Below are 12,909 nucleotides of genomic sequence, written 5' to 3' on the forward strand. Positions count from 1 at the left end.
AAGTTATTCACCTCACACATCCTTCTTGCTAAATGTTGAAGTAACGTCCACTTAAAATACAAAACTTTATTTAAAGTTAGCTGTCATTGCAGCAAAATATATACAGTGCTGTAAAAGTAAGGAAGAATCATGTTTTCAAACCGATTCAGATTTACTAGGTCAGATGGACTTGTTTTATTAGTCTTATCAATAGGTACAGTGCTCATGGAAAATCTGAACCTAATTCTTACACCGTTAATACAATTAATTAATGAGACACTTACCAATCTTTTGGTTAGCATCTGTTTCTTTTTAAATACAAGATACTGAACAAATGTCTTCACCTACATTAAGTGAGGTGACAAGCAGTTGTCCTTGAAAACATAAGTACATAACATCAATCATCATAAGCTTTTACAAAATGCTGTACATATTAAGATTTTTAGCCTAGAAGGCTTTCTCCCTTCACAGTCACTAAAGAATATAATGAAACAAAAACTTTATATAAACAGTTTATTTACTCTAAACAGCAACACAGACAAAACGCCATATAAACACAAAAAGGAAGTGACGCAGAAGCAAGATGCCGGCCGACTTTGGATCTCTGGGGCTTTTAAGCAATACAACCTAATTTTTAGACAGACAAAATGTTGGGAGAGGAGGGGGTAGAGATAATGGGTTTCTTTTTCATACAGCCAGCTAGAGGCTAAATAGAGTTCTAAACATTTTAAAGCATGCCTGCATCAGATGGCAAAATAAACTATAGGTACTAGTGAATTTATAGAAGTATAAAAGTTTATAATTTTACAGCAGTTGAAATACTGACATCAATATTAAAATAAAAGCAAGTTTTACATCATAACAATCAAAAATACAAAAGACCGAAGGAAGAGACCCTGTATGAAAAAACTGGGGGCAATTCAGCAAATTTAGAACTGTATACAAGTGGCGAAAATGGAAAATGGCACACATGACCCCCCTCCCCTAAGTGACTATTAATTGTACATAGCATCATTAGATTTTGCAAAATGTTTGTAAACAAGTTCTTGCCAAACCAATCCCTTCCTTTTTTTAAGGTTTTTTTTTTGTAAGATGCCACAATGGTGTTTATGAAGGAGCAAACTTCTTGGCTTGTGCTCGAACCCTCTTTTCGTATTCCACTCTGTTTTGGCTGACAAAAGAAAATATATTAAATTCGAACCAGACCAAAAATAAAAAACAAATCCAATGTAACAGTAATATTACGAACGTAAGAAGTGAGAAAGAATACTGAAACAAAAAGTATAATTGAGAGCTTGAAACAGTTCCAGTCTACGGTTACCTGATAGGCCATATATTGATCCAGCAAAGATGTTAAGTAATCTTTCTCTGCTAACGGGTAGCAAGGTTTCTGTTGACCAGAGCGAGTTTTAAATCTTAAGTATCAAATACAGAACACCTCACATAATGCAACACTTAATTGACACCGATTAGCTTAACAGATCTTTAAAAAAAAAAAAAAAAAACACGTAACTGCAATAATCTCCTCGATTGAAAGAAAATGGTCAAGTAAAAGTCTTTTATAGCCATGGTCTGTACCTGAGCAAAAGGCAATGAATTGAAAATGTCACTTACCCAGTGTACATCTGTTCGTGGCATCAGTCGCTGAGATTCACATGGTATGCATGAGCTCGCCATCTGGTGTTGGGTCGGAGTGTTACAAGTTGTTTTTCTTCGAAGAAGTGTTTTCGAGTCACGGGACCGAGTGACTCCACCTTCTGTGCTCATTGCGCATGGGCGTCGACTCCATCTTCGATTGTTTTCCCCGCAGAGGGTGAGGTAGGAGTTGTACTATAGTAATAGTGCCCGCGCAATGAAAAATGTAAGTATGTACCTATTAAAGGATTAAGTAATATATACAAATGTACAAAATTGAAGGTAACTTCTGAACTGCTACAGGCTTCCGGGGAGGTGGGTGGGTCCATGTGAATCTCAGCGACTGATGCCACGAACAGATGTACACTGGGTAAGTGACATTTTCAGTTCGATGGCATCTGTCGCTGTAGATACACATGGTATGCATAGACTAGTAAGCAGTTAGTTCCCCATAAGCGGTGGTTTAGCCTGTAGGAGTAGAAGTTGTCTGAAATAGAGTTCTTAATACAGCTTGACCTACTGTAGCTTGTTGTGCGGATAGCACATCTATACAGTAGTGTTTGGTGAATGTGTGAGGCGTAGACCAAGTGGCTGCCTTACATATTTCCTGCATTGGGATGTTTCCTAAAAAGGCCATTGAAGCACCTTTTTTCCTTGTTGAATGTGCCCTGGGAGTAATGGGCAGTTGTCTTTTTGCTTTAAGGTAGCAGATTTGGATGCATTTAACTATCCATCTGGCTATACCTTGTTTTGATATTGGGTTACCTGCATGAGGTTTTTGGAATGCAATAAATAGCTGTTTAGTTTTTCTGATGTTCTTTGTTCTGTCAATGTAGTACATTAATGCTCTTTTGACATCTAATGTATGTAGTGCTCTTTCAGCCACAGAATCTGGCTGTGGGAAAAATACTGGTAGTTCTACCGTTTGATTTAGATGGAATGGTGAAATAACTTTTGGTAAAAATTTTGGATTAGGTCGTAGGACGACCTTATTTTTATGTATTTGTATAAAAGGCTCTTGTGTTGTGAACGCTTGAATTTCACTTACTCTTCTTAGAGATGTAATGGCGATGAGAAAGGCAACTTTCCAGGTTAGGAATTGTATTCCGCAAGAGTGCATGGGTTCGAAAGGTGGGCCCATGAGTCTTGTTAGAACCACGTTTAGGTTCCATGAAGGAACAGGTGGTGTTCTTGGTGGTATAATTCTTTTAAGCCCTTCTATAAATGCTTTGATAACTGGTATCCTATACAAGGAAGTTGAATAGGTAGTTTGCAGGTATGCAGATATTGCTGCAAGGTGTATTTTAATAGAAGAGAAGGCTAGCTTTGCTTTTTGTAAATGGAGCAAGTAATTTACTATATGTTTTGGAGTTGCATCTAGCGGTTGTATCTGATTATGATGGCAGTACCAAACAAATCTTTTCCACTTACTTGCGTAGCAGTGTCTAGTGGATGGCCTTCTGGCCTGCTTTATGACTTCCATACACTCTTGGCTAAGTTGTAAGTGTCCGAATTCTAGGATTTCAGGAGCCAGATTGCTAGATTCAGCGATGCTGGGTCCGGGTGTCTGATCTGTTGGTTGTGTTGCGTTAACAGATCTGGTTTGTTGGGCAGTTTGATGTGTGGTACTACAGACAGATCTAGCAGTGTTGTGTACCAGGGTTGTCTTGCCCAAGTTGGTGCTATTAAAATGAGTTTGAGTTTGTTTTGACTCAATTTGTTTACTAGGTAAGGAAGGAGAGGGAGAGGAGGAAAAGCGTAAGCAAATATTCCTGACCAGTTCATCCATAGGGCATTGCCTTGGGATTGCTTGTGTGGGTATCTGGACGCGAAGTTTTGGCATTTTGCGTTCTCTTTTGTTGCAAATAAGTCTATTTGTGGTGTTCCCCAGAGTGTGAAGTAGGTGTACAGAATCTGTGGGTGGATTTCCCATTCGTGGACTTGCTGGTGATCTCGAGAGAGATTGTCTGCCAGCTGATTCTGGATCCCCGGAATAAACTGTGCTATTAGACCAATCTGATGGTGGATTGCCCACTTCCATATTTTTTGAGCTAACAAGCTTAACTGCGTTGAATGTGTTCCTCCTTGTTTGTTTAGATAATACATCGTTGTCATGTTGTCTGTTTTGACAAGGATGTATTTGTGGGTTATGATTGGTTGGAAAGCTTTTAGTGCTTGAAAAACTGCTAATAATTCTAGATGATTTATATGCAGTTTTGTTTGATGTATGTTCCATTGTCCTCTTATGTTGTGTTGATTGAGATGTGCTCCCCACCCTGTCATGGAAGCATCTGTTGTTATTACGTACTCTGGCACTGGGTCTTGGAAAGGCCGCCCTATGTTTAAATTTATACTGTTCCACCATAGAAGCGAGAGGTAAGTTTGGCGGTCTAGCAACACCAGATCTAGAAGGTGACCCTGTGCTTGAGACCACTGTGAGGCTAGGCACTGTTGTAAGGGCCTCATGTGCAGTCTTGCGTTTGGGACAATGGCTATGCATGAGGACATCATGCCTAGGAGCTGTAGTATTGTTCTTGCTTGTATTGTTTGGTTTGGAGACATGTGTTGAATGACCCTGTTGAAATTGTGGATCCTTTGTGGATTTGGCGTTGCTACTCCTTTTGTCGTGTCTATTATGGCTCCTAGATATTGCTGTACTTTGCTTGGCAGAATGTTTGATTTTGCAAAGTTGACGGTGAACCCTAGTTTGTAGAGGGTTTGTATGACTTGATTTGTGTGGTTTGAGCATTGTGTGAGCGAACTGGTTTTGATTAGCCAGTCGTCTAGATACGGGAACACATGTATTTGCTGCCTTCTGATGTGTGCAGCGACTACTGCTAGGCATTTTGTGAATACTCTTGGAGCGGTTGTTAAACCAAAAGGCAATACTTTGAATTGGTAATGTATTCCTTTGAATACAAACCTTAGATATTTCCTGTGTGATTGATGTATTGGTATATGGAAATATGCGTCCTTGAGGTCTAGGGTTGTCATGTAGTCGTGTTTTTTGAGCAATGGTAACACTTCTTGTAGTGTGACCATGTGAAAGTGGTCTGATTTGATGAATGTGTTTACTACTCTGAGGTCTAGAATTGGTCTCAGTGTTTCGTCCTTTTTTGGTATCAAGAAGTACAGTGAATAAACTCCTGTGTTTATTTGTGTGCTTGGTACTAATTCTATTGCATTTTTTTGCAGTAGTGCTTGAACTTCTATCTCTAGAAGCTGTGAATGGTATTTTGTTAAATTTTGTGATTTTGGTGGTATGTCTGGAGGGAATTGCAGGAATTCTATGCAATAACCATGCTGGATAATTGCTAGGACCCATGTGTCTGTAGTTATTTTGTCCCATGCTTCGTAATATTGACGTATCCTCCCCCCCACTGGTGTTGTGTGGGAGGGGTGTGTGACATGTGAGTCACTGCTTGTTGGTAGTGGTTTTGGGGCTTTGAAATCTTCCCCTATTCCTAGGGAATTGCCCCCCTCTATACTGGCCCCGAAAACCTCCCCTGTACTGTCCCTGGTAGGTGGGCGGTGCGGACTGTGAGGTGCTAGCTTGTGTGGCCTGACCCCGAAACCCTCCTCTAAAAGGTGTTTTGCGGAAGGTGTTATAAGATCCTCTGCTCTGCGGGGAGTAGAGTGCGCCCATGGCCTTGGCAGTGTCAGTGTCCTTCTTGAGCTTTTCTATAGCTGTGTCGACCTCCGGACCGAACAGAAGTTTCTCGTTTACTGGCATGTTAAGCACTGCCTGTTGAATTTCTGGCTTGAATCCAGACGTTCTGAGCCATGCGTGCCTACGGATGGTAACCGACGTATTAATGGTTCTTGCGGCCGTGTCTGCTGCATCCATGGAGGAGCGTATTTGATTGTTGGAAATGTTTTGACCCTCCTCAACAACCTGTTTTGCTCTTTTTTGCAGATCTTTTGGGAGATGTTCAATGAGATGCTGCATCTCATCCCAGTGGGCTCTGTCGTATCGCGCTAGCAGCGCTTGTGAATTTGCGATGCGCCACTGGTTTGCTGCTTGGACAGCAACCCTCTTCCCGGCTGCATCGAACTTCCTACTTTCTTTATCTGGGGGAGGTGCATCCCCAGAAGTGTGTGAGTTTGCCCGTTTTCTGGCAGCCCCTACCACCACAGAGTCTGGTGGCAGCTGAGAGGTGATGAAGACAGGGTCCGTAGGAGGCGCCTTATACTTTTTGTCCACCCTAGGCGTCACTGCCCTACTTTTAACTGGCTCCTTGAAAATGTCCTTTGCATGGCGTAGCATGCCTGGGAGCATCGGCAGGCTTTGGTAGGAGCTGTGGGTTGAGGAGAGGGTGTTAAATAAAAAATCATCCTCTACTTGTTCCGAGTGTAGTTCCACATTATGGAATAGAGCTGCTCTAGCCACCACTTGCGAGTAGGCTGTGCTGTCTTCCGGTGGTGATGGCCTAGTTGGGTATGTGTCTGGGCTGTTATCAGACACTGGTGCGTCGTACAAGTCCCACGCATCCTGATCTTGGTCGTCGTGGCTCATGGCGGTGTGAGCTGGCGAATGTGACGGGGTGTAAGTTGGCGAAGCCGGAGTTACAGGTGGAGGCGAGGGAGGAGGTGTTACCTTTTGTGTTGTTTGTTGCTGAGGAGTAAACTGAAGCGTTCTCTTTCGTTTGACAGGTGGGAGGGTACTGATCTTCCCAGTCCCCTGCTGAATAAAGATACGCTTTTGCGTGTGATCCACGTCAGTGGATTGCAGTTCTTGTTCAAATCTATGTTTCTTCATTTGAGAAGACATAGAATGCTCTTCGGTATAGGAGCCAGAAACAGGGTCTGATGTCGCTTTTTTCGGCTCCGAAAGCCCTGTCGATTGTTTTTTCGGCTCCGAGGTAACCTTCCTCTTTTTCTGTGCCGAAAATTCTTGGCCTCTATGGTCTTCGGCGCCACTGTCTCGGCGTCGATCGGTGTCGACACCGAACTCTCGGTGTCGATGCTTCTGTTTAGCACTCTCTCGGTCCCGAGGAGGCTGCGTGCCGGTGTCTCGACCGAAGTCGGACGATCTCGACACTGAATGGGCCTTTTTCGGTGCCGATTGTTGGTCACCGAGAATTTGGGTGGAGCCATGGCCGGTTGGCAGTGGCGTCCCCTGGGCCTTCTTTCCTTTTTTAAGGTTTGATCTCGACGTCTTACTCACAGTTCTTGTAGAGTGTAGCTCGTCGGAGTCTGAATCCTGGATGGAAAAGGATTCCTCCTGTTCCTCTTCTGTCTCGAACTGTGGACGCTCTTTTGGCGTGGACGCCATCTGGAGTCTTCTCGCTCGACGGTCGCGCAGAGTTTTTCGGGACCGGAACGCCCGACAGGCCTCACAGGATTCTTCGCTGTGCTCGGGTGACAGGCACAGATTACAGACCGAGTGTAGGTCCGTATAAGGATATTTGTTGTGGCATTCGGGGCAGAATCGAAACGGGGTCCGATCCATCGGCGTTGTCCTCCACGCGGTCGGGCCGACTAGGCCCCGACGGGGTGCCGAAATCTACCCCGAAGGGCACCGAGGCGCTTCGATGTTGAACGCGTCGTCGTATGTGTCTATCTCTAACCGGATCGCAACGATACCGTCGAAAATCTTCCGTCTTCAGCTAACTTTCCGTTCCGAAACTCGGAGCGACAGGAACACGTCCGAACCCGATGGCGGAAAGAAAACAATCGAAGATGGAGTCGACGCCCATGCGCAATGAGCACAGAAGGTGGAGTCACTCGGTCCCGTGACTCGAAAACACTTCTTCGAAGAAAAACAACTTGTAACACTCCGACCCAACACCAGATGGCGAGCTCATGCATACCATGTGTATCTACAGCGACAGATGCCATCGAACACGAGTGTTCTTGAAAGAACAAAAACAGTGCGGGATAGCAGGACGTTTATTAACAAAAAGCTGAAAGGGATTTCCTTTAGTTTAAACACAGTACAAGTAGTACCATGGTTTGGAAAGGGAAGGGGTGGGGTGGGGGATTTACTCCGAGTTCTCAAAGAGCAAACTCAGTCTTCTGCTCATCTGTGACGAACCTTATTAAAAAGGGAAACTTTTTTGTTTTGTTGGTGGGGGCAGCTCAACAGTCAAACCAACTGCAGGAGTAATTTACCACGAGGTCCCAAATGCAGAATCACCTATTTATGGAGCCACTGGTAGTCAATTCATTCTCTACATTTGCCCAATACGACAGGACCCAATGTCTTTAGACACCACTGAGTGTGTACCTGGAGATGCTTTCGCCTGAACCGGCGTCAAGCGGCACCAGCAGATGAAGGCACTGCTCTGACCAGTGTCAAAAGGTGTTTCTGACAGTGACTGTGCTCGTTATCAAACACCACTTGCCTTAATGCTATAGTTTCCATCCTGCCACAAAAATCCAGGGTGACACACTGCCCCCTCTTCCCCAGGGCAGAAAGGATACTTTGCTAGGTGGCCACTTATTAATTCCAACTCAAACGTAGGCTAGAACTCTAAATGTTCCATTCACTGCATGTCGGCTACTAATAAGTGCTTGCATTCAGGACTACGCTAAAAGTCTATCATATGTGGCAAGCACAGCAGAGGAAAGCAGGTTTTTGTAGGTGAACAAAGATGCTTAAAGTTAAAGCTTGCCCTAGCTAGCGCATCCTAACTATTCCATTGCGTTCCACACTTATTTGCTGGGCTGAGACATGCATCACAGAGCCACGTCTGAGCAGGGTGCACTGATGCGATAATCGGTTTAAAAGGACCTGCCGAACAAACAAGCGCGCGAGAGAACAAACAAGCGCGCGAGAGAACAAACAAGCGCGCGAGAGAACAAACAAGCGCGCGAGAGAAAGACAGATCAAGAGAGAACAAGACTGAGAAAGAACAAGAGAGAGAGTATGCTGTGCATTATCCTGCCATCCAGTGTTGGGCTCGGAGTGTTACAAGTTGTTTTTCTTCGAAGAAGTCTGAGTCACGAGACCGAGGGACACCTCCCTTTCGGCTCCATTGCGCATGGGCGTCGACTCCATCTTAGATTGTTTTCCCCACAGAGGGTGAGGTAGGAGTTGTGTATATAGTAAAGGTGCCCATGCAATGGAGTAAGTATGTATGTACATAATGTGTATAAAAATAGTATATATTTACAAATGTACAAGTTTTATCAACAAACGGCTACAGGCTCCCGGGGAGGCGGGAGGGCGCATGTGAATCTGCAGCGTCTCATGCCACGAACAGATGTACACTGGGTAAGTGATATTTTCCGTTCAATGGCATGTGTAGCTGCAGAGACACATGCTGTGCATAGACTAGTAAGCAGTTATCTCCCCAAAAGCAGTGGCTTAGCCTGTAGGAGTTGAAGTTGTCTGAAATAATGTTCGTAATACAGCCTGTCCTACTGTGGCTTGTTGTGTTGTTAACACATCTACACAGTAATGTTTTGTGAATGTATGAGGCGTAAACCATGTAGCTGCCTTACAGATTTCTGTCATAGGTATATTTCCTAGAAAGGCCATTGTGGCGCCTTTCTTCCTAGTGGAGTGCGCCTTTGGTGTAATAGGTAGATCTCTTTTTGCTTTAATATAGCAGGTCTGAATACATTTCACTATCCATCTGGCAATGCCTTGTTTGGATATTGGATTTCCTGCATGAGGTTTTTGGAAGGCTACAAACAATTGTTTTGTTTTGCGAAACTGTTTTGTTCTATCAATGTAATACATTAGTGCTCTTTTAATGTCCAACGTATGTAAGGATCTTTCAGCTACTGAGTCTGGTTGTGGAAAAAAGACTGGGAGTTCCACTGTTTGGTTTAGGTGGAACAGTGATATAAATTTTGGCAAGAATTTGGGATTTGTACAGAGAACCACTTTATGCATCTGTATAAAGGGTCCTTTTATAGTAAATGCTTGTATTTCACTTACTCTAAGAGATGTGATAGCTATTAGGAAGGCTACTTTCCAGGTTAAGTATTGCATCTCACAAAAGTGCATGGGTTCAAATGGTGGACCCATGAGTCGTGTCAATACAATATTGAGGTTCCACGAGGGAACTGGTGGTGTTCTCGGGGGTATGATTATTTTTAAACCCTCCATAAATGCTTTGATGACTGGGATTCTAAAGAGTGATGTTGAATGTGTAATCTGTAGATAGGCAGATATTGCTGGGAGATGTATTTTAATGGAAGAAAATGCTAGGTTAGATTTTTGTAAGTGTAATAAGTAGCTTACAACGTTTTTGGCGGAAGCATGTAGTGGTCGAATTTGATTACTATGGCAGTAATAAACAAATCATTTCCATTTGTTTGCGTAACAAGGTCTTGTAGTTGGTTTTCTAGCTTGTTTAATGACCTCCATACATTCTTGTGTAAGGTCTAAATATCCAAATTCTAAGACTTCAGGAGCCAGATTGTTAGATTGAGTGATGCTGGGTTCGGGTGTCTGATCGGTTTATGTTGAGTTAACAGATTTGGTGTGTTTGGTAGTTTTATATGAGGTACTACTGACAGATCCAGTAGTGTTGTATACCATGGTTGGCGAGCCCATGTTGGTGCTATTAGTATTAGTTTGAGTTTGTTTTGACTCGATTTGTTTACCAGATAAGGAAGGAGTGGGAGAGGGGGAAAGAGTAGGCAAATATACCTGACCAACTCATCCATAACGCATTGCCCTTGGACTGAGGGTGTGGATACCTGGACGCTAAGTTTTGGCATTTTACGTTTTCTTTTGTTGCGAATAGGTCTATTTCTGGTGTTCCCCAGCATAGAAAGTAAGTTTGTAGTATCTGGGGATGAATTTCCCATTCGTGTGTCTGTTGGTGATCTCGACTGAGATGGTCGGCCAACTGGTTTTGAATCCCTGGGATGTACTGTGCTATTAGGCGAATGTGATTGTGAAGCGCCCAATGCCAAATCTTTTGTGCTAAGAGACAGTTGTGATGAGTGTGTCCCTCCTTGTTTGTTTAGGTAATACATTGTTGTCATGTCTGTTTTGACAAGAATGTGTTTGTGGACTATTAGCGGTTAAAATGCTTTTAATGCTAGAAACACTGCTAACAGCTCTAAATGATTTATATGCAGTTGCCTTTGTTGAACGTCCCATTGTCCTTGTATACTGTGCTGGTTGAGGTGTGCTCCCCACCCCATCATGGAAGTATCTGTTGTGATCACGTATTGAGGCACTGGGTCTTGGAATGGCCGCCCTTGGTTTAAGTTTATAGGATTCCACCATTGAAGCGAGAAGTGTGTTTGGCAGTCTATCAACACTAGATCTTGAAGTTGACCCTGTGCTTGTGTCCATTGTGTTGCTAGGCACTGTTGTAAGGGTCGCATGTGTAGTCTTGCGTTTGGGACAATGGCTATGCATGAAGACATCATGCCTAGGAGTTTCATCACAAACCTCACTTGATAGTGTTGGTTTGGGTACATGTTTAGTATTACATTTTGGAAGGCTTGTACCCTTTGTGGACTTGGAGTGGCAATCCTCTCTTGTGTGTTGATTGTTGCTCCTAAGTATTGTTGTATTTGACACGGTTGTAGATGTGATTTTTGGTAGTTTATAGAGAACCCTAGTTTGTGTAGGGTTTCTATGACGTATTTTGTGTGTAGATGACACTGTTGCTGAGTGCTGGTTTGTATTAACCAATCGTCTAAGTAAGGGAATACGTGCATGTGCTGTCTCCTGATATGAGCAGCTACTACTGCAAGGCATTTTGTGAATACCCTTGGTGCTGTTATCCCGAACGGTAACACTTTGAAATGGTAATGCACGCCTTGGATTACAAACCTTAAGTATTTCCTGTGGGAAGGATGTATGGGTATGTGGAAATAAGCATCCTTGAGATCTAATGTTGACATGTAGTCCTGTTGTTTGAGCAAGGGAATCACGTCTTGAAGTGTCACCATGTGAAAGTGATCTGATTTGATGTAAAGATTGTGTTCTGAGGTCTAATATGGGTCTCAGTGTTTTGTCCTTCTATGGAATTAGGAAATACAGGGAGTAAACACCTGTTCCTTTTTGATGGTTGGGTACTAGTTCTATTGCTTCGTTATATAACAATGCTTGGACTTCTAGTTGTAACAGGTCTAAGTGTTGTTTGGACATATTGTGTGCTCTTGGAGGCACATCTGGTGGCAAATGTAGGAATTCTATGCAATAACCATGTTGGATAATGGCTAGGACCCACGCGTCCGTAGTTGTGTTCCCAGTTGTGGTAATAATCTGTAAGTCTCCCCCCCACTGGTGTTTTGTGGTGGGGGTTTGTGACATTGAAGTCACTGTTTGGTTTGTGGGGTTTTTGGGCTCTGGAATTTCCCTCTTGTTTTAGGGAACTGTCCACCCCTATATTGTCCTCGAAACCCTCCTCTCTGATACTTGCCATGATATGTGGGTCTGACTTGTGAGGTGGAAGGCTCTGTGGTTTGGGCACGAAACCCCCCTCTAAATTGCGGCTTCCTAAAAGTGCCTCTGCTCTGTGGGGAGTAGAGCGCGCCCATGGCTTTGGCAGTGTCTTTTTTCAGTTTTTCTATTGCCGTATCCACCTCCAGCCCAAACAATTGTTGTTCGTTGAATGGCATATTCAGCACAGCCTGCTGGATTTCTGCCTTAAATCCAGAGGTCCATAACCATGCGTGTCTACGAATAGTTACTGCCGTGTTTACGGTCCTTGCCGCCGTGTCTGCTGAGTCCATAACCAACCGTATTTGGTTGTTAGAGATAGTTTGGCCATCCTCAACAACCTGTTGGGCACGTTTCTGGAACTCTTTGGGCAGGTGTTGAATGAGATGTTGCATTTCATCCCAATGTGCCCTGTCGTATCGAGCCAGTAGAGCTTGAGAATTGGCAATTCGCCATTGATTGGCTGCCTGTGCTGCCACCCTCTTGCCTGCTGCATCGAATTTCCGACTTTCCTTGTCGGGCGGTGGTGCGTCTCCTGAGGTTTGGAAGTTTGCCCTTTTCCGGGCTGCTCCCACTACCTCCGAATCAGGAGTTAATTGTTGTGTGATATATACAGGGTCAGTAGGGGGAGGTTTATATTTCTTCTCCACCCTAGGCGTGATGGCTCTGCCTTTTACTGGGTCCTGAAACACTTGTTTGGCGTGTTTTAACATGCCTGGCAGCATTGGAAAGCTTTGGTATTGGCTGTGAGTAGATGACAGGGTGTTGAACAAAAAGTCGTCCTCTATGGGCTCTGCATGCAATGCTACATTATGGAATGTAGCTGCCCTTGAAACCACCTGCATGTATGCAGTGCTGTCCCCAGGTGGTGACGGCCTTGCCGGGTAGCAATCAGGACTATTGTCTGAGACCGGAGCATCATACAAATCCCA

General features: G+C 43.9%; 1 protein-coding gene across 2 annotated transcripts in view; it reads right to left on the bottom strand.

Annotated features, from left to right (window-relative positions):
• Positions 1–478: 478 nt before the first annotated feature.
• The window catches only part of UBE2I (ubiquitin conjugating enzyme E2 I), a 115,946-nt gene continuing 103,515 nt past the window's right edge, over positions 479–12,909 (bottom strand). For both annotated transcript variants that reach the window (XM_069209882.1, XM_069209883.1), the window contains one exon: positions 479–1,150. In XM_069209882.1, the coding sequence (XP_069065983.1) occupies positions 1,087–1,150 (64 nt within the window). In that variant the 3' untranslated portion in view covers positions 479–1,086. The remainder of the gene's footprint in view (positions 1,151–12,909) is intronic.

The sequence above is a fragment of the Pleurodeles waltl genome, chromosome 10 (genome assembly GCF_031143425.1).
Source record: "Pleurodeles waltl isolate 20211129_DDA chromosome 10, aPleWal1.hap1.20221129, whole genome shotgun sequence".
Lineage (NCBI taxonomy): Eukaryota > Metazoa > Chordata > Amphibia > Caudata > Salamandridae > Pleurodeles > Pleurodeles waltl.